The 22,582-nt window shown below is 44.5% G+C and overlaps 2 protein-coding genes across 2 annotated transcripts in view; one reads left to right on the plus strand and one right to left on the minus strand.

The window, feature by feature from the left end:
* The window catches only part of TRPM8 (transient receptor potential cation channel subfamily M member 8), a 59,686-nt gene extending 51,899 nt beyond the window's left edge, over positions 1–7,787 (plus strand). Inside the window, exons 24-25 of the mRNA XM_033172428.1 lie at positions 814–847; positions 7,547–7,787. Of these exons, the coding sequence (XP_033028319.1) occupies positions 814–847; positions 7,547–7,597 (85 nt within the window). The 3' untranslated portion in view covers positions 7,598–7,787. The remainder of the gene's footprint in view (positions 1–813; positions 848–7,546) is intronic.
* A 9,150-nt stretch (positions 7,788–16,937) lies between these two features.
* Positions 16,938–18,420, minus strand: LOC117061433 (protein S100-A11-like). The gene is given in 3 exon segments (XM_033174259.1): positions 16,938–17,118; positions 17,120–17,165; positions 18,327–18,420. Coding segments are annotated over 3 exon segments (321 nt in total).
* Positions 18,421–22,582: the final 4,162 nt, after the last annotated feature.

Here is a 22,582-nt window from a genome sequence, read left to right on the forward strand (position 1 = left end):
CTAATCAAACTTCAAAGCCTATATTTTATTCTGAAACCCATACTGGAGACCTTGCAGAGCATGTTCTTAAAGACTTCTTCACTTGATTCATATATATTGGCTTTCCATTTAAGAATGAACAGTTGGAAGAGTTCTGGTGCTAATAATACAAGCCAACTTGTAAAGATTCCAAAATATGGCTATAGATGTTAACTGTGTCCAACATTTTAAAGATAGCATAGGTAATTAACCCCAAAGCCACCAGCGCAATGTTGAAAGTATATTTTAAGTAATAGCACTAGAATGAAACAAAACTAGATTTGAAAGGAGTAGCTTTAGTTTTTATTTTAAACTCTATCTCATTTATGTATAATGTAGTGCTTCAACCCGATTTTAAATTTTTAAATCAATTAATTGTACAAGGCTATTAACTGATTAAATTTACAAATAGTTAAAACAAGAAGCACGGGTACTTTGTTTTTTACATAATGCACACATGTATTTTGTGGCAGGCAACATCTTAGAAGAAGCATCCTTTGACCCCCTCCCCCCATGGCATGCAGAGAGGGAGTAAGGACTCTCCTAAGGATTACATTATAGGTTACATGGCTGCAGTCATAGGAGCCGACTCCTAGGGGTTCCAGGGGCTTCAGGCTGCTCCCCAAATGGTGTGCATGCACCATGTCATGTGATTGATTATGCAGGGTGGGGCTTACCTGTCCCCCCCCCAACTAATATTTTATTCAGGTTGGCACCCCGGGCTAGATTTGTGTCTCTAGTTAAGACATCCATAAATCAAAGCTTCATTCCTGATGCTTATGTTTCCTTTCACAGAATGGCCCAGCGATTTAGACAACTGGATATGAAGGTACATTAATAATAATAATAGTAATAGTATGGGGAAAACATTGTTTTGTTTATACACTGTTGAAAACTACCGTATTTATGCAAATCTAATGTGCCATCAAATCTAATGTGCACCTCAATTTTCAGAAAATGGGAAACCAAACAAGTATTTGCTGGTGAATGTAAATGCGGTATCAAATCTAATGCACAGCCTAATTTCCCCAATGTAATTTGGCAAAAAAGGTGCACATTACATTTGAGTAAATACAGTAATAAAAATGTATTAAAAATAATAACAGTAGTGTCAGTAATATGCAGCCTTCCAGTATAAACCCATGAAGATCTCAAATGAATTGGGTATTTACAAATGCAATGCAAAAAATAGGATATTTCAGTCTTAATTTTTATACCTCCAGTTATAATGGAGGCTTCATTACATGTTTCTTAGTAAAATGCTTAAAGAGCCATTAAAAAGTGTTATAGGGTGTTTTTTTATTTAAAAAACCTGAATATTTTAGGGCTGCTTGTTTTTTATTTGCTTTTTTATTTAAAAACACTTTATCACTAAAAAAACCTCACCCAGGACCGGTGTTATATGGTCTTGGCGGCCACTCCCAGTCATCAGTCTAGCTGCCGCATTCTGGATTAATTGAAGTTTCTGGGTCACCTTCAAAGGTAGCCCCAAGTAGAGTGCATTGCAGTAGTCCAAGCAGGTGATAATCAGAGCATGCACCACTCTGGCAAGACAGTCCATGGACAGGTAGGGTCTCAGCCTGCATACCAGATGGAGCTGGTAGACAGCTGCCCTGGACACACAATTGACCTGCGCCTCCATGGACAGCTGTGACTCCCAGGCTGCACACCTGGTCCTTCAGGGGCACAGTTACCCCATTCAGGACCAGGGAGTCCCCCACACCGGCTCGCCTGCCCCCTGCTCCCCCAAAACAGAACTTCTGTCTTGTCAGGATTCTACCTCAATCTGTTAGCCACCATCCCTCCTCCAACCACCCCCAGACACTCACACAGTAACTTCACCACCTTCACTGGTTCTGATTTGAAACAGAAGTAGAGCTGGGTATCATCCACATACTGATGAACACCCAGCCCAAACCCCCTGATGATCTCTCCCCGTGGCCTCATATAGATGTTAAAAAGCATGGGGGAAAGGACGGAACCCTGAAGCACCCCACAAGTGAGAGCCCAGGGGTCTGAACACTCATCCCCCAACACCACTTTCTGGACACGGCCCAGGAGGAAGGAGTGGAACCACTGTATAACAGTGCCCCCAGCTCCCAGCTCCTCTGGATGGTCCAGAAGGATGCCATGGTCAATGGTATCAAAGGCCGCTGAGAGATCTAGCAGAACTAGGAAGCAGCTTTCACCTTTGTCCCTAGCCCGCCAGAGATCATCGACGAGCGCAACCCAAGCAGTTTCAGTCCCATGATGAGGCCTGAATCCCAACTGGAAGGGATCCAAATGGCCTGCATCCTCCAGGCGTGCCTGGAGTTGTTCAGCAACCACCCGCTCAATCATTTTGCCCAAGAATGGAAGATTTGAGACTGGGCGATAGTTGGCCATATTGCCAGGTCTAAATATTTTTTTAAAGAAGCTGTTTAATAACCACCTCCTCCAGGGGGTCTGGGAAGAGTCCCTCACAGAGGGAAGCATTCACCACCCCACGGAGTCCATCACCCAGCTCTTCCCGTCTCGCTTTTATTAGCCAGGATGGGCAAGGATCAAGGAGACAGGTGGTCAGTTTTACTCGTCCAAGCAACCTGTCCACATCCTCGGAGGTAACACGTTGGAATTGATTCCATGCAACTTGACTAGACAGGGCTCTAGCACCCTTCTGCCCTGGCCCTGCTCCCACGGTGGAGTATACCTCTTTCCGAATCTGAGCGACTTTATCTGCAAAAAACTGCAAAATCATTGCAGGAGATCTTGGGGTCTTTACCATGCCCTGATGGCAAAGGTGGTTCCGTTAAAGTGTGAACCACTTGAAAGAGTCTCCTGTTGCTATTTTCTGCAGATGCAATAGAGGCGGTGAAGAAAGTCCTCTTTGTCATCGCTATCGCCACTTGGTAGGCTCTTGGTTGAGCTCTTGCCCGTGTCCGGTCCAATTCAGAATGAGTTTTCCGCCACCGGCACTCTAGCTGTCTCAGTGATTGTTTCATCCCCCTCAGCTCTGGAGAAAACCAGGGGGCTCTCCGGGCCCTATGCAATCAGAGAGGGCACTTCAGAGCCAGACAGTCGATAGTTCTGGTTAACTCTGCATTCCAGCGGGACACCAGGATATCAGCTGAAAGGCCATCAACATGGGATAAAACTTCCCCTACCACTCTCTGGAAACCATTTGGATCCATTAAGTGATGGGGTGGACTATCTAAATTGGCCCCACCTCCCTGCAGAGGGGAAGGGTCGCAGAGAAGTCCAGTTGCACCAGGAAGTGATCTGACCATGGCACTTCCTTTGCTTCACTTTTACTTAATGTCAGATCACCCACATCAATAGAGGTAAACAACAGGTCTAAGGCATGTCTGCGACTATGAGTCGGGTCAAACCTATTCAGGGACAGCCCCATGGAGGCCATGCTTGTAAGGGGCTAGCAGTGGTGTCAGAAGCCTCTTCACCACCCAGGGCAGCGGTGCAGAGGCACCCCCTGGGGGCGGGGCATCATGGCGCATGCGTCGTGACGTCACGATGCGTCGGATGCACTGCGCATGCTCGGAATTTCTGGGCATGTGTGCTGGATCCGGCCAGAGCTGCTGTGAGCCGGCGAGTGAGCGGTGGGTAAGGCAGTCCCACGACCTGCCGCTCACTCGCCGGCTCGCTGCGGGAGCAACAGCGGCGGCTGGATGCATCCGGGGTGGTGCTGCTGCTGCCGCGGCGAGCAAGCAGCAGCTCGTGGGACTGCCCTGTCTGGACGGGTTGCTGGGCGGTGGGGGAGGGGCCAGGGAGTGTCACCCCCTCCCCTGGAACCCGGGGTGGAGCGCCCCCTACACCCTGCCCTTCCTACGCCACTGTGGGTTAGTGGCCCCTTGTAAGCTTGTGTTGGTGTGGATCTTAAAATCCCCCAGGAAAAACAAACTAGGTGTCTCCAGGAGAACATCTGCCACGACCTGAAGCAGCTCGGGCAGGGAATCCTTGTTGCAGCGGGGAGGTCAGTACACCAAAGGGAGTCCTGTACTGCCCCTATTGCCCAACTTCCAGAACATGCACTCAGAGAACTGGGTCTTCCCAATAGGACGTCTGGTGGTAGCTAATTACTTCCTAAAAATCACTGCACCCCCCTCCCCGCCCACATGACCTGGATTGCTGTGTGTAAGAGAAACCTGATGGACAAACAGCGGCAAGGACAGGCCCATCTGCTTCATCCAACCAAGTCTCCGTCACACATGCCAGGTCAAGTCCTCCATCCATGATCATCCGTGTATCTGAAGAAGTGCGCATGCACACGAAAGCTCATACCAAGAACAAACTTAGTTGGTCTCTAAGGTGCTGCTGGAAGGAATTTTTTATTTTTTATTTTGTTTTGACTATGGCAGACCAACACGGCTACCTACCTGTAACTGGATCCATGATCAAGTTGTGGATGACAGCTGTCTTGTGAATCATTGACCTGGCATTGCACAACACCACCTCTTGTTGAATCCAGTATCCACCCAGCGGAGACCAGGCCCGGAGGCAGGAATAGTCTTCAAACAATGACTAAACCTGCCTCCTTAGTAATGACATGGTCTAGTCTTAGCATAACCCCTCCTCCTATCTGTGATCACTGAGATCGGGCATCCCAGTGCATCCGCCCCCCTGTGGAGCCTGCCCCAGCCATTCTGTCAGCTAGGACACATTCCCCAGCAGCCCTGACCCTCTCCCCTTAAGAACCAAATACAAACTATATAAAACAATAGAAACTAATTAGAAAACAAAAACAATTCAGTTATAATAAATATTAAACTAACCCCCAGCCCCAACTAAACATTAATCCCTCCCCCAAGAAATATAGAAATACTTTATTGTCACTGTACCACATGTTTACAGTGAGATTAACACAGCAAAAACCAAACCACAAACCAAAATTTAAAACACCACAAATTAAAACTATTTAAAATCATTTAAAAACAGTCACTGGACTAGGGCAGGGTGGGCCTGGGTCTCGCTACATAGGCAAGGTGGAAAGGGCCTTTCAGGGAGCGGCCTTCAGCACTCACAGCTGGTAGGTTTGCAAATGCCCTGCTGTTGGTGTCATAACAAAGGGTTGTGTCAACCATATTCCTTTGTTGAATGCATACCTACCATAGTATGTTTGTTGTAAGGATTAATAAGATTATATCAGTGAAGCAATTTGAACAGTTTATATGTGCTGTTTAAATAACAAGTGTTATTGTTATTAATATCCCGACGTAGGGATTCAGGGCACAGTCCGACAATGGCTGCGCTCCTTTATCTCAGGTCGGGGACAGAGAGTGGCGCTAGGGAAGGAGTTGTCGCCACGACACTCCTTGGTGTGTGGAGTTCCGCAGGGCACAATCCTTTCCCCGATGCTTTTTAATATCTTTATGCGCCCACTTGCCCAGATTGTCCAGAGTTTCGGGCTGGGCTGTCATCAATATGCTGATGACACCCAGCTTTATCTGTTGATGGACGGCCGCCCTGACTCGGTCCCGGACACACTGGCCAGGTGCTTGGAGGCTGTGGCTGCATGGATGCGTGGGAGCCAGTTGAAGTTAAATCCTTCGAAGACAGAGGTCCTCTGGCTGGGTCGGGACGACATGGGGTTGGGAGGCCAACTCCCATCTCTTGCGGGGGCCCAATTAGTGCAAGCGCCTTCTGTCAGGAGTTTGGGTGTAACCTTTGACGCCTCTCTTTCCATGGAGGCGCAGGTTGCAGCCACAGCAAAGGTGGCATTTTTCCATCTCCGCCGTATTAAGCAGTTGGCCCCCTACCTCTCTCGCCCAGATCTGGCCATAATGATCCATGCGACGGTCACCTCCAGACTTGATTATTGTAACTCGCTCTATGGGGGCTGCCCCTGAAGCTGACCCAGAAACTCCAGCGGGTGCAGAATGCCGCAGCGAGGCTCCTTACTGGGTCTTTGCCGCGGGACCACATTCATCCAGTGCTCTACCAGCTGCACTGGCTCCCGGTGGAGTATAGGGTCAGGTTTAAGGTGCTGGTTTTGACCTTTAAAGCCCTATGCGGCTTAGGACCCTCGTACCTAAGGGACTGCCTCTCCTGGTATGTCCCGGGTAGGACCTTAAGGTCCTCAAATAATAATATTTTGGAGGTCCCGAGCAACAAAGATGCTAGGTTGGCCTCAGTGCCGTCTTAAAGGGATCGGGTGCCCTGGCGCGACGATCCCTCGGCGCCCCAGGTGGGCCTCCTCTCCGCCCACGTCCCTCCTGCGCTGGCCGTCCCTCGGGAGGGGGGGTGGCCAAGCGGGGGATGAGGGGCGTGGCGCTGCAAGCCGGCCACCCTCCGGAGCCCCAGCTGGAGCGCTGGGAAGGGCGCGCAAAGCCCCGCGCCGCTCCAGCACCACGCCCCTCATCCCCCGAGGGGCGGCCAGTGCGGGAGGGAGGTGGGCGAGCGGGGGATGAGGGGCGTGCGCTGAAGTGGCGCAGGGCTTTGCGTGCCCTTCCCAGCGCTCCAGCTGGGGCTCCGGAGGGCAGCCGGCTTGTAGCTTGCCCGCCGGCGCGCGAGCGCCCGCCCACCCGCCCATGGGGGCGAGCGAGGGTCAGGGGCGCCCCTGGGGGGCCTGGCGCCCTGGTGCACCGCGCCACCCATCCCCTATTACGAGACGGCCCTGGTTGGCCTCAACTAGGGCCAGGGCTTTCTCGGTATTGGCACCGACTTGGTGGAACAGTCTATCACAAGAGACCAGGGCCCTGCGGGATTTGGCATCTTTCCGCAGGGCCTGCAAGATGGAGCTGTTCCACCTGGCCTTTGGGTTGGTTTCTGTTTGATATTTATGCTTCATTCTTTTATTGGTGGGCTACGTATTTGGAAATGAGACTGCAGTTTTAATTTTGAATTTTTAAATTTGTATTTTAATCTGTATTTTAAATTGATTGTTTTTATGTTTTTGCTGTGATTTTAATTAGTGTTAGCCGCCCTTAGCCCGGTTTTTGGCTGGGAAGGACGGAGTATAAATAAAAAATTATTATTATTATTATTATTATTATTATTATTAAACTGCCCTGCAATCCTCAGGTGAAGGGTGATTAAGAAATTTGGGAAATAACAACAACAACAGCAACAACAATAATAATCCAACATGAGGATTAGATTTTAAGCCGTTATGGTGGTCCTGCTCTTAAAAAGTGATGCATCTGTGAGGGTGGCAGTTGTGGGAAGCAATGGCAGGTTTTGGAATCTGTCCTCCACTAAAGATAGGAGCAAGTCAGGACAGTGTCATTCCTCACTTGAATTCAGAGGACAGCTGCAAAAATGTAAGCTTCATTTTGGTGCACTCAGATTGCATGACCAGCAAGTTATTTTATGGTGTATGCCTGCAAACTAGAAAGTATTAGCTGAGTTACTGGAATCTGCTACTTAGTGGGTTAGTTTAAGGCTGAGCTTATAGACAGTTCTATGCAGTCTCTTCTACTAGTCAGGAGACAAATCCTGCGCTTGAATTGTAACAATGATTGCCATCACCTTATAAATCCATGAGCTTGTTACTCCCTCATGAGATGTTTTTTGTTTGTTTGTTTTTAATTTGAAGCTGAATGATCTGAAAGGTCTTCTGAAAGATTTTGCGAACAAACTCAGATGAAAGCTTCCTGGATTGAAGAAGAAACTTCTCCCAGCAGTGCAAGCTTGCCCAGAAGTGGAACATTACTGAATAAGCAACAGCTTAAGTGCTAAATCTGGTGCAAAAGGGAAGAAAGAGACTTCATTACACTCCACCTTCCTGTTTTGATCAAGAAAATTAACTCTTCAATACAATCTTTAGTTGTTATATGTAGCTTCCTGAGCCTATAGTCAGGAATGTTGATTTGTCTAAGCTTAAGCTTTCAGAAATTATCACACCATCCCCTGATTTCTTCTGAACAATTACTGGAGTCCAGAGAAGCTACAGATGACCCACCACCCCTGCAGTTAGGTAATTGTGCAAGTAAGGGCACATTCAAGCTTGAGGTCTTGCCGACTTCCTGTAATCCTAACACCCTTTGAACTTTTGTCTGTGGCAAGATTCATCATTTGGAATGATACTGCTCACTACTGAGTAACCATAATTTGCCTACTCCTTGTCTCTAAGGGTGCTGAGCTAAGCTTCAAGGTCTGCGGAAGAACTTTTAGGGAAGCCAGAGCTCCAAAATTAACTTTACAAGTAGTGATGTGCTGTCGCTCAGTTTTGAAACTGGTGGTATAGAAACAACTAGTTAAGAAATAGCTGGATTTCCTACATAAGGTTATTTGTAAGGATCACCGCAATTGATTCTCTCTCTCATTTTTCCAGCTAGTAGAACACACTCTGCACTAGCTCAGGGGTGGGGAACCTCTCCCCAGGCCACACCCCTCTCCACCCTAGCTAGGCACCTCCTTGAAGTGTTTTTGCCTCTGATGATCTCTTCCTTTCCTGGATGGAGGAGAGAGGGGTGTGTTTAAGAAGTTGTGTAGAAGCTAGTGTACTTTCATTGTGCTGCCCAAACAAATTTCTGGTCCTGCCCTCCATTTGGCTCCTGGGAGGAGACTGGGATTCTTGGTCCCCCACTCCTGCTGATAAGTGAATTTGAAGATGCATTCCACTTAGTGGGCAGATTGTAAAAAAAATGAGAGTTAAATGATATGTAAAATGCTACTTTTTCATGGGAAAAGGTCCATAGCTCTCCAGGGCCGTCCTTCCCACTTAATCAAACTTGTTGGGACAATGCCAAGCAGCTGTTTTCATTCATCCAGTTGTGTCACTTCCCACTCTGGTTGCATTTCAAAGCAAGTTACTGGAATGTTGCTTTTCCTTGGAAACAAGGGGATTGTTACAAATTGGTGTCCCCGTTGTTCACCTCTGATTTGGTTTCTCATTCTTTTTGTTGACATACATCGTATTCTGGGATTTCTGATGCCAGTCACCAAATGTTCTGCACATCTTGTCATTTGTTCTGATCTCCTTGTAGGATGTGCTAACATACAAATGTGGGCTGCCACATCCACACAAATATTCCTTGCCTTTGTATGCAGTCATATGTCAGGTTGAGAATGCTGCAGGTTACGTTTTTTCTGGTTGCGCTCCGCGCTGAGCCCGGAAGTACCGGAATGGGTTACTTCCGGGTTTCAGTGCTCGCGCATGCACAGAAGTGCTAAATCACGCTTCACGCTTGCGCAGAAGCGCCAAACTGCATCACACGTTTGTACAGACACCGTGCTGCGGGATATGAATGCTGCTGATTGCGGGTGTGCCTCTGCCACAGATTATGTCCGCAACCCGAGCGGCTGCTGTACTCCTGTACTCCTGAACCATGTGAATAAGACCATGACCACCCTGCCTCACATGGCAGTCGGGCTTCTGAAACATAGAGGACAACTTCTGAAACATAGAGGACTCTTTTGGAGGATCTCAGTGATTCTGCTAAGGTGGTCCAAATTATGCTGGAGCCAAGTTGTTCAGGACATTATACGTTAATAGAAAAAACCTTGAATCTGACCTGGTAGCATATGGGCAGCCAACACAGATTGTTTAGCAGAGGTGTTACATGTTGTCTGCCATCTGCCCCCATCAACAATCTACCCGCTGCATTCTGCATTAGCTGGAACTTCCAGAGCCAAGGGCAGCCCCACATAAAACCACAGTGGTAGTCAAGATTTCTGGCCCTGAGGTTACAATACTTGTCCTAGTAGTAGACAAGAAAAACTGGGGGAAACAATTTAAAAATTGCAGTGTGTGCAGAAGAAGTTGGACAACAAAATGAACAGTTTGGATTTCTCTATAGAAAATGTATCTACTGCTGCATATAATCATGTTTTGATGTAGTCTGTCTGTGAAAGTGGTATATCACCATGTTTAATAGGTCAGAATGGATTTTTAAAAATCTTAAATTAACAGCTGCTTTCTGTCATCATTTACAAGTGATTAGAAATAAATCAGTCACTGCATTTTTAATAACTTCAACCCACTAGGTAGTTTAAAGGATAATTCCTGATTTATCCTGAAGGGTAACAAATCCCACTCTCTCCTCCTGCTTTCTGCTTTAAATAGGTAACATTACTCTAGTTGCCTTATCCTTAGGTAGTAGGGAAACAGTTTATGCTCTGCAATGGAAATATGGAAATGAGTGAGCCTTCTTATATACAAATACCTTAAAATGAATGTACTTCTTCCCATGGTGGAAGGACATCTAGTGTCCTTTGTACCTGTATCTGAAAAATGTGTAGTCTATGGTGGGAAACAGGATTATGCCTATCTTCCCGAACCCCCTTCCCGACATGCCTGCCCTGCAAATTAATATTAATAATAATAATAACAATAATATTTTTTTATTTGAATACCACCTTTCCATCTTACGATACTCAAGGCAGTTTACAAGCAGAAGAAACAAAAAATGTACATCTTATAACAATCTAATGCAATAATAATAAAACAAAACTTTAAAATTAGCAACCTACATCAAACAGTAACATTCAACAATTATTAGAGTAATATAAAATAATATCAACATATAAAAGTTAAACAGAAATCCACTCAACATTTACAATAAACAATTTCTAAACTATTCAATAAAACGGCAAGCCACAGTACATAAAATAATACAATACAAATTGAGAAGCAAAGACTAGAGGGTGGAGTAAGGCAAGAGCCCAAGGGCTGACTGACTTCAGGTTACACTATTGTTCTCTCATTCTAATGATGCTCCAACCTGGGTTTATGTTGAGGTTGAGTTTCAGGAGGTTCAAGACAAATGAAATAAAGCACTTTTCCAAACACATAAATAAACTGTAGTGTTTGGTGCTGCAAGATGTGACCACAGGTTTACATAGTTTTGAAAGGAAGATTAAACGAATGTCTGAAGGGCTGATGGGAGCCAAGCAGAATTGAACCACCAAGTATGGAAGTGACATGCTTCTCAACTGAAGGTGCTGGGGACAAACATCACATCAGCTTCTTGTCCCACTGTGAGCTCCCAAAGGATTCTTGACCTACTGTAGTTACACAGGAAGTTGCCTTATAGTGAGTGAGATCATTGGTCCATCTTGCTAAGTGGTATTTACACTGACTGGCAGTGGTTCCCCAGTGTTCTCCAGCCCTACCTGGAGAAACATAAGAAGATCCTATTGGATCAGTCCAATGGCTCATCTAGCCCAGCATCCTGTTCTCACAGTGGACAGACAGCTGTCTCTGGGAAACCAGCAAGCAGGATTTGAGTACAAGAGCAAGCTCCCCTCCTGCAATTTCCAGCAACTGGCATTGCCATGGATTGAACCTGGACCTTCCACATGCAAAACATGAGCTCTTACCACTGACCTGTGGGGCTTCCACTGCTGGACTGCTGTTGGAAGCTGGATGCTAGGTGAAATGAATGTCCTATATTTCGAAGGGGGTGTGAACAAATTCCTATGCCCCACAAATAACCCAGAGATGCATGCATTTTAAATAAAAGGACACATTCGATTCATGTAAAAACACGCTGATTCCCGGTCCGTCCACAGGCTGGATTGAGAAGGGGATTGGGCTAGATCCAGCCCCCCAGCCTTAGTTTGCCTATCCATGGGTTAAAGCCTCCATAGCCTGCTATTATGCTTTGCTTTTTTCTGGTGCACTTGTCCCTGTTCTGAGTCCACATTGTCCTGAAAATCTGCATCTTTTTATGAATCAATTTGTCATTCAGAATTTCACTTAAAAATTTCCTTCTTTAATCCTAATTAAGTTTATAGCATCCTCCAGTTCATTTCCATCCTTTTTTGTGCCATATTTTTAAAGTAAGCTACAGCGCTCTCAGTTTTTTGTTTGGGATTTTCCAGCAGCTTGGTGATTTGTAGCTGATCTGCAGGGTTTCTGACTCCCAATTGTTTCCCAGATAGCAGCAACAAATATGTTCCCATCTACCAAAAAGAAAAAGGGAAGGGAAATTAAAAAGAGGCTATTAAAATACCTGATCTGCAAATTTGTATAAGGAAGCAATTGCTGCACTGATAGGGATGCAAAAGATAATTAGTTCCACCCCAAGCCACCATTTTGTAACTAGCTCCACCCCCTATTTTGCATATTGCCTTGGTTAGTTAATTTTGCAGTTATACAAAAAGCAAATGGAGGGAAAGGTATGCTTGATATTTCTCCTTGCCTGAGCTACAATATGTAAATCATTTGTATACCACTAGTGAATTAATTGGGACAAAAGAAAAGTTAGAGGATATTTGAAAGGGAATTGATTTGTATCTCATAGGAGCTGTCTTCAAAATAGGAGGTTATGAAGGAGGTTCACAATGAAATCCACAAGCCCCATCCTCTTGACACCTCCCATTTTATGTCCCCCAGAACCTCCCCATGTAATTTAAGTCCTGTTTAGAAAGTGAATATGAATATATCTGCGGTATATGAGGTAACAGAGAAATTAAGAGTTCTCAGAGGCATAGAGTAGCAGCAGGTGCACCATTGCAATATAGTACATCATACGTTTTGTCATCTGCAGGGTGTGTGTAATAATCAACGATGCCAAGAATGACAAATTTTTGCAAACTACAAATCACTCACAGTCTTATTTTCATACTAGCCAAGCAACAAGGCAACTGCTTTCAAGTAGTTCCTCCTAACAGCTGCCACACTTAATTTCTTTTTTTGCTTTGCTGTTGGAAGTATACATATGTTTGGCAAAGACAGAATTGAGAAACAATCACCTGAGATAGTATCAAAATATGTGTCCCCTTCCATCTAAGCAGAAATGCTTCTTCCAAAGACTGTGAGGTATTCAAAAGACAATTCTTTCTTATGAAAGTTGGCTTTTAGCTTACAGATACAAACTATATTAAAAAAAATTAAAGGAAGCCTCTTGTTCCCTTGCATAATATAATCCTCATACCAAGAAATGGCTGCAGTTCTCACAAACTTAGTTGAAAGCTTTGTCCCTCCTGTTCCTACTCAAAAGAAGATCTGAAAGTCAATATAAATGAATGAACAAATGAATAATTAATAACGTAGCTCAAACTAGAGTCCATCTGTTTTCTATGCTGGCAACTTCTGGGAACCTCATAAGCAGGACAGAAGGCGCTGGGCTCCAGCAGCTGGAATGCAGAGGTACATTTCTGTATACTGAGATTCCATTCGGCTATCTTTGTCCCCACTGAGTTTGAATCCTTCAGCCTGGCTTGCATCTTTATAGGAAATCGTTGATTGATGATTGATTGACTGAGATTACTTATATGTCACTTTCCCACAACGAACTGTGCCCAGAGCTTACAACAAACATTCAAAACATAGAAATATAGAGTACTGGAAATACCAATAGACAAAATACAGAACATATCAGTAAATTTAAAAATGACAAAAATAAACAATTTGGTACTGTTAGTTGAGTAGTAGTTGTTACAAAGTCCAAAATACCAAATATTTACTGAAAGAGTAATTGGACATATTGATTGCCTGGCCAAAATAAGAGATGTATATATACAGTGTATATATACAGATGTATGTATACAGTGTGCTATGTCAGGGACTGGCTGGCCTCTGAGGAGTGGGCGCAGGGAGAAGCAGGTTTGGAGACTGACTTGGAAGATGGGATCAGTCATATGGGGGAACCTGTAACAGTCATGAGATGAGACTGGGAGGGAAGAGTGAAGAACAGGTCCAGGAAGAGAGAGAGGGGGAGAGAGAGAGAGAGAGAGGTCAGGTTGGTGGAGAGTCAGGGGCTTCCACATCTCCTCCTCTAGCCCCCACCTCTCCTGCTTCCACTGTCTTGCAGGACCAGGAAAGGATTGAAGCAGGAGGAGCCCAAACAGGTGACATGCAGGCAGTGGCATACTGAGCCACTTGGCTGCCGGGAGCAGCAAGCGCAACGGCACCCCCCAGGGGCGGGGCGTTGTTCCGTAGCACATGCATCGTGATGTCATGGCCCATGCGCTATGGAGTGCACTCTGGCTGGGCTGCCTGGCACGAGTGACCCCCATCCGTGGGGCGGCTTGCCAGGTGAGTTGTCAGGCGCGAGCAGCCGCCGCACGGACAGGGGGGGGGCGCTCTCTCCCGGCCCAGCACATTTCCGCACATGCACAGTCCGTCCGCACTCCCAAGCCACCGCCCGGCACCCCTTCCATGCAGCGGCTGCCGGGCGGCAGCTTGGGAGTCACACTCACGGGGGGGGGGGGCGAGTGTCACCCCCCCCCAGGTTGGGACCCAGGGCGAAGCACCCCCATCGGCCCCCTTGCTACGCCACTGCATGCAGGGAGAGTCTTCTCCTGTTTGCGCTCAGCTCAGGTGGGGCCTCTCAGCAATTGCCTCATCGAGTGCATACCTAGAAGCAGCTGAGAGTTGTAGGACTGATGAACATGCCTTTGCCTAACTGGTAAGTGTACTTTTGGCAATAAAGTGTTAATTCTATGCCTGTTAGCACCATGACACTTTATTACAAGTTCCAGCTAAGTAATTGTAAACCTGTGGCAGAGGCAAGTTTTTTTCCAGCCCAGGAGCTCATCGAGCATTCTCATATCAGTATTATTAAAAGGTATATAGGTAAAGGTAAAGGGACCCCTGACTGTTAGGTCCAGTCGTGTTCAACTCTGGGGTTGCGGCACTCATCTCGCGTTACTGGCCGAGGGAGCCAGCGTACAGCTTCCAGGTCATGTGGCCAGCATGACTAAGCCGCTTCTGGTGAACCAGAGCAGTGCACAGAAACGCCGTTTACCTTCCCACCAGAGCAGTACCTATTTATCTACTTGCACTTTGATGTGCTTTCAAACTGCTAGGTGGGCAGGAGCTGGGACCGAGCAATGGGATCTCACCCCGTGGCGGGGATTCGAACTGCCAACCTGATCAGCAAGCCCTAGGCTCTATGGTTTAACCCACAGCACCACCCACATTGGTATATAGAGGATGGCTAATGGGACATCTGAATTTATTATTGGTTGGAATATAGGTGGCTTGAACCATTAACCTACTAACACATTTTTAATAAATAAAACAATACAAAATGTTGCATTTTAGATGTTATTCAAAGAAAAAGTTAGAAAAAGAAAATATTATGTTTCACATGGGAAGGGTAGTGTGTGTGTGTGTGTGTGTGTGTGTAGGATTTATCTGTACCTAATCTATGTTTATGTTAGGTTATCGCCTGTATGCATTTTTGCCTTTCAGGATAAAACTAATAAATTAGCCACTAGGTGGCGGAATTGGCAAGAGAGATTTCAGAATGCTCATTGCGTTTGGAACAGCGTAATACGCGGTTCATAATAGAACCAGAAAGTGTCCCTCTTTTAAAAATGAAACACATACACACACAAACAACATTTTCCTAGCTTCCATATCATCAGAGAAAAGCAGGATGGTTAAGAAGCTTGGAAAAATCAAATGTAAAGAAACTTGGGCTGGAAGTATAACTCAATGTTTTGTTGTTGTTGCTCAGTCGTTCAGTCGTGTCCGACTCTTCGTGACCCCATGGACCAGAGCACGCCAGGCATGCCTATTCTTCACTGCCTCTCGCAGTTTGGCCAAACTCATGCCAGTCACTTCGAGAACACTGTCTAACCATCTCATCCTCTGTCGTCCCCTTCTCCTTGTGCCCTCCATCTTTCCCAACATCAGGGTCTTTTCCAGGGAGTCTTTGTGAGGAGTGAGGGAGCTGAAAGGGTTACACTCAGCTCCAAAGCTGCGTCAGGCCACAGGAAGTGATGTTTCTGTGTATGTGATAGAACTGCTGTAATTCTCAGTGTTCTCTCCGTTGCTGTACCGAGAGAAAGCCATGCCGGCTCTCTCGCCCGGAATCTGATGTATGCTTTGCTGTAATAAATCTGCTTTGCTGAAAGAGGAGTCGTTTGTCTTCGTTACAGACTGTTTTTTCGCCAGACGCTTATTGCAGGAGGTTTAGCTTCCAGAAGCTGCGTTTCTTTCAACTCTGCTGAAGTGAAAGTGACTTTACGAACTGCGCAACCAGAAGCCTACCGGGCACCATTCTAGCCGTGATTTATGGTTTCTGGATGCGGGGGGGTTTTCTGCTAACGAACCCCTCGCAACATCAAAAGTCTTCTCTTTTCATGAGGTGGCCAAAGTACTGGAGCCTCAGCTTCAGGATCTGTCCTTCCAGTGAGCACTCAGGGCGGATTTCCTTCAGAATGGATAGGTTTGATCTTCTTGCAGTCCATGGGACTCTTAAGAGTCTCCTCCAGCACCATAATTCAAAAGCATCAATTCTTCGGCGATCAGCCTTCTTGATGGTCCAGCTCTCACTTCCATACATTACTACTGGGAAAACCATAGCTTTAACTATATGGACCTTTATGGACCTTTATGGACCTTTATATGAAGGTCATATAGCTTTAACTATATGGACTATATCTACCAAGAACAAACTCAGTTGGTCTCTAAGGTGCTACTGGAAAGAATTTTCTATTTTGTTTCGACTATGGCAGACCAGCACGGCTACCCACCTGTAACTGGATATATAGACCTTTGTCGGCAAGGTCTGTATAGTTAAAGCTATAGTTTTATTATTTATTTATTTATTAAATAATGACTCGATGTTATTATTTATTTATTTATTTCAAAAAAATTACACACTGATTGATTGTAAAGAAATCCCTTAAAGTAATTTACAAATAGATAAAACAATAAAATCAAGAAAAATTACAATACTTTAAAATACACAAGTTAAAATATAAAAACAGATTAAAATAACTCAACATTTCTAAGGATACAATGAAGGTGTCTGCTTGATATCAATAGGCAGAGAGTTCCAAAGTGTAGATGCTGCCACACAAAATGATTGAGTTCTTACAGATGTGGTGGGGGTATTATGTGGCACTTGTTTTTTGTTTAACCCATCCGTTTTATTGAGAAAAAAATAATATATGAAGAGAGGGTTGCTCGCTTTTCCATGTTGGATGTAGCTCGTGTTTTGCGGACTCACAGAAGTGCTAGATTTTGGAAGGTTTGGGGAAATGTAGGTTTTGGGTCGGAAAGGTCAAGAAATTAGGGTGTTTCATGGTTTTGGGGATACCACCAGTGAGGATGTCAACACGTGGCTGTGGCAGGCCGTGGCGAGAGCCCCAATAAGGTTCAAGAACTTGCCAGAGTCCAGCTGTCCATCATTGTTCATGTCGAGCTTCTTTATCATGCGATCAAGGACGCCTGGGTCCTTCTGATCCTTCCTGGAACTTGCCAGTGTTCATGAAGGTCAGGAACTCCTTTTTGGACAGTGAAGAGGCATAGAATCATAGAATCATACAGTTGGAAGAGACCACAAGGGCCATCCAGTCGAACCCCCTACCAAGCAGGAAACACCATCAAAGCATTCCTGACAGATGACTGTCAAGCCTCCGCTTAAAGACCTCCAAAGAAGGAGACTCCACCATACTCCTTGGCAGCAAATTCCACTGTCGAACAGCTCTTACTGTCAGGAAGTTCTTCCTAATGTTTAGGTGGAATCTTCTTTCTTGTAGTTTGAATCCATTGCCCTGTGTCCGCTTCTCTGGAGCAGCAGAAAGCAACCTTTCTCCCTCCTCTATATGACATCCTTTTATATATTTGAACATAGCTATCATATCACCCCTTAACCTTCTCTTCTCCAGGCTAAACATACCCAGCTCCCTAAGCTGTTCCTCATAAGGCATCGTTTCCAGGCCTTTGACCATTTTGCTTGCCTTCCTCTGGGCACGTTCCAGCTTGTCAGTATCCTTCTTGAACTGTGGTGCCCAGAACTGGACACAGTATTCCAGGTGAGGTCTGACCAGAGTGGAATACAGTGGTACTATTACTTCCCTTGATCTAGATGCTATACTCCTATTGATGCAGCCCAGAATTGCATTGGCTTTTTTAGCTGCTGCATCACACTGTTGACTCATGTCAAGTTTATGGTCTACCAAGACGCCTAGATCCTTTTCACATGTACTGCTCTCAAGCCAGGTGTCACCCATCCTATATTTGTGCCTTTCGTTTTTTGTTTTTTGTTTTTTGCCCAAGTGTAGTACTTTACATTTCTCCCTGTTAAAATTCATCTTGTTTGCTTTGGCCCAGTTCTCTAATCTGTTAAGGTCATTTTGAAGTGTGATCCTGTCCTCTGGGGTATTAGCCACCCCTCCCAATTTGGTGTCATCTGCAAACTTGATCAGGATGCCCTCAAGCCCATCATCCAAGTCATTGATAAAGATGTTGACTAAGACTGGGCCCAAGACAGAACCCTGTGGTACCCCACTAGTCACTTCTCTCCAGGATGAAGAGGAGCCGTTAATGAGTATCCTTTGGGTTCGGTCAATCAGGCAGTTACAAATCCACTGAATGGTAGCATTGTCTAGCCCGCATTTTACAAGAATATCATGGGGCACCTTGTCAAAGGCCTTGCTGAAATCAAGATAAGCTACATCCACAGCATTGCCATCCCAGCCAGCATAGCACTGGAAAATGGCAAGGAGCGACTCAATGCAGTGTTCTGTTTCCGTGGGACCGATGGGGTACTTCAATAACATAGCGCTGGAGAAAGTGAGTCAGTCGACAGGACGCACAGACTTGGCTGGCTGGCTGCTGGGTTGGAAAGCTAGCCTTACGTGGCACTTGTAGTAGTGCCAATTCTGTAGATCGAAGTGGTGGAGCAGGTAAGGTGATTCTGTAGGTAAACTGGTCCCAACTGCAGGAATATTGGGCCTGTAATAAACTAGAAATTGTTGTAGTCTAGCAGATGGCATCTAATCATATGTAACAATAATTCTATATAACTGTAAAAAAATACAGTTGTTGTCAGATCAAAATAAATTTTGTTTTGTTTTTGCTGAAAAATATGTTCTCTGAGAAGCAAATTTCACCAAATTACTCCCTGGTCTGTGTTGACCCCCTTCATCCCTTTTCTGGATGGAAGTGCCTCTGGTCTCAATGTTAGCTCTGAGCAATGCCATGGTCCAACTTCTTTCTTCTAAGGAACTGCTTGTGTAGCCTGTATTGATAACTCTGACAGCAGATTTTCTTTACATTTCATATTATATGTTTGGACTTGTGTCTTTGTGCTGAGTAATCCAAATCTTTGCTGGGCATGTCTCCTCTTCAGTTGACTCAGATGCAAATGTGATGTCTTGAACACAGACATCTTCTTGCCTCAGCTCCCACTAGGACTGGACACAGTATGACTCATGACCTGCTCTGGGGCCTAGCAGAAGGAGCAGACACTGCCCTCAGGTCGGAAGGCATCCAACATGCTACTGGGGAAGAGCGGAGGACAAGTACAAGTAGATTCAGAGCTGATGAAGCGGCTGGGCCAAAGCTGAAAGGTCACTCAGTTGCGGATATGCCTGGAAGCGAAAGGAAAGTCCAATGCTGTAAAGTAAAGTATTGCATAGGAACCTGGAATGTAAGAACCATGAAGCTTGGTAAGCTGGATGTGGTCAAAAATGAGATGGCAAGAATAAACATTGACATCCTAGGCATCAGTGAACTAAAATGGACGGGAATGGGCGAATTCAGTTCAGATGACTATCATATCTACTGTGGGCAGGAATCCCGTAAAAGAAATGGAGTGGCCCTCATAGTCAACAAAAGAGTGGCGAAAGCTGTACTGGGATGCAATTTCAAAAATGATAGAATGATCTCGATACGAATCCAAGGCAGACCTTTTAACATCACAGTAATCCAAGTTTATGCACCAACTACCAGTGCTGAAGAAACTGAAATTGACCAATTCTATGAAGACTTACAACACCTTATAGAAATGACACCAAAGAAGGATGTTCTTCTCATTATAGGGGATTGGAATGCTAAAGTAGGGAGTCAAGAGATAAAAGGAACAACTGGCAAGTTTGGCCTTGGAGATCAAAATGAAGCAGGGCAAAGGCTAATAGAGTTCTGTCAAGAGAACAAGCTGGTCATCACAAACACTCTTTTCCAACAACACAAGAGACGACTTTACACATGGACATCACCAGATGGGCAACATCGAAATCAGATTGATTATATTCTCTGCAGCCAAAGATGGAGAAGCTCTATACACACAGCAAAAACAAGACCTGGAGCTGACTGTGGCTCAGATCATCAGCTTCTTATAGCAAAATTCCAGCTTAAACTGAAGAAAGTAGGAAGAACCACGGGGCCAGTAAGATACAATCTAAATCAAATTCCTTATGAATACACAGTTGAAATGAAGAACAGGTTTAAGGATTTAGATTTGGTGGATAGAGTGCCTGAAGAACTGTGGATGGAGGCTCGTAACATTATACAGGAGACAGCAACGAAAACCATCCCAATGAAAAAGAAATGCAAGAAAGCAATGTGGCTGTCCAATAAGGCCTTACAAATAGCGGGGGAGAGAAGACAAGCAAAATGCGAGGGAGATAGTGAACGATACAGGAAATTGAATGCAGATTTCCAAAGAATAGCAAGGAGAGACAAGAGGGCCTTTCTAAACGAGCAATGCAAAGAAATAGAGGAAAATAACAGAATGGGAAAAACCAGAGATCTGTTCAAGAAAATTGGAGATGTGAAAGGAACATTTCGTACAAAGATTACCACAATTAAGGACAAAAGTGGAAAGGACCTAACAGAAGCAGAAGACATCAAGAAGAGGTGGCAAGAATACACAGAGGAATTATACCAGAAAGATATGGAGGTCTCATACACCCCAGGTAATGTGGCTTCTAAATTGGCTCAGTTGGCTTTTGGGGAGGAACGTTAAAAAGGAAGTCCGTTCCTCTCCCTGTTGATAAACGAAGAAAGTAACAGTGTATCTGGCTGTTGCTGCACTTGGCTGATATAATGTTTCTATTGGAGTTTTTCTGATCAGTTTGATCTGTCAAAACCCCTGTTAGGGGAGGACTGAGACTCTTAAAGCATTTCTTCTCAAAGCCGGTGGAATATAAAGAGAGAATTTTTGCACCCTGATTAGGGGGAAATGGCGGCTGCAACTTGATACTTGAAGATGGAAAAGTATTTCCTGCCTACTTCTGCCTTTTTTGGTTTCGCTTTTAAAATGATTCTAGACCCGGGAATGACCCAAGGACAAAGGACAATTCTTTTGAAATTAGAACTGTTGAATCAGAAATTAGAACTGTTGAATCAGAATGTCGCTGAATTTTTTGGGACTGGTAAGGTTTCTGAGAATTTTGCTAAGGAACTTGAGGAAATATCTAGAGAACAATATACAGTGACTACGCAACTCCAAGAAGAAGAAAAACCCTGTCGGTGTGAGAGGCCCAGGGCTGGACTTAGACATATTATAACGGCTTTCTGGGGTGGGAGCCCAGAAATGCAGGAACAACAATCTTGGGAATTACAATTAAAATTTGATTTGAAGATTGAAATGGAGATGCCGGATGGTGATGTATCATATTTCCTGAAGAGCTTTGCAAGGATGTTTTGGGACAAGGCTTTGGCTTTTAGATACAAGGAAAAAGATGACATTCTGGACAATGGTTTTGGAAAGGGTTGGGGGGAAACTTCGTGGGTGATTCCGAGGGGGGGGGGAGAAAAAATGGTAAGAAGGAGGGGTAGGGTGAAAAACTTTAGACGTGTAATCAGGAAGGCTTATCACGGTACCCCGAAGCCAGAGTGTTAAAAATTGATTTGGAATAGAGAAGAGATACTTGGACTGTTTTTAAAGAAGGATAGTTTAATATTTTATAAGGTATGAATTAGAAATATCAGCAGCAGTTTTAGTGAAATAAGAGATAGATAAGGTTATAAGAAGTTAAGATCTGTATTAAGAAGTTGTATTTGGTTATTTTGATGTTAAATGACATAAGTTTTAGAGATGAAGATTATGAATTTAGATGAATGAATTGTTAAAATAGATAGAAAGTTACTAATGTAAATTAGAACTGAAAGCAGAGGAGAGAACGGGGGAAGTCCCCCTAATTAGATTGGAAACAAGATTATATTTAAATTTATGGAGTGTTGGTGTTCCGGTGTAGGTATGTATTTTCTTTTATTTCTGATTTTTCTTTGTTGTATTTGTTGTTTTTTCTTTTGTTGTATTTGTATTTGTTTTGATGTGGAAAACCAACAAAATTTTGATAATAAAATAAAATAAAACAAATTCTAGTTTAAAGTGAATGGGCACATGCAGCTTCTCCATTGGTCCTAGTGCCACAGTGTGAATGAAACAATTGAACTTGAACTTAAGATTTGTTTCTTGCCAAACAAACCATGTTTGTTCTTGGCTTACTGCTTGTGGTTTGTTAAAGAAACAAACCTGGAGCCAAAGTTTGGACTATGCAGCAAGTCAGAGGAGCACCATGGAGGCATTTGTTCAGGATCCATCAGCATACAATTCATTTACACAGCTGGGCCAATGAGTTCTGAAAATTAAGTGAAATCATTGGGTTATCATTTTGGGATAATCAAATAAGTAACATAATGCCAGATGTCTCCAAATAAAATAAAATGTATTTGTTAGGAAGCAGATTGTATCTGGTTCCCTTCCTTTGGCTATGCCTAATAAATTGGGAAAGAGAAACCAGCCACTGCTCTTTCCACATCAGACTTCTGCAGATACAAACTTGTTTCCATGCAGATAAAAATGTCCCTTGAGGTTTGCAAGTTGGGATAAGATTATGCCATGATTGTTCTACTTTAAAAGCAATAAAATATACATTATGACATGTTTGTTAAACGTTCACTCCTTTTTAATTTTTTTATAAGACAGTACAG

The sequence above is a fragment of the Lacerta agilis genome, chromosome 1 (genome assembly GCF_009819535.1).
Source record: "Lacerta agilis isolate rLacAgi1 chromosome 1, rLacAgi1.pri, whole genome shotgun sequence".
Classification (NCBI taxonomy): Eukaryota; Metazoa; Chordata; class Lepidosauria; order Squamata; family Lacertidae; genus Lacerta; species Lacerta agilis.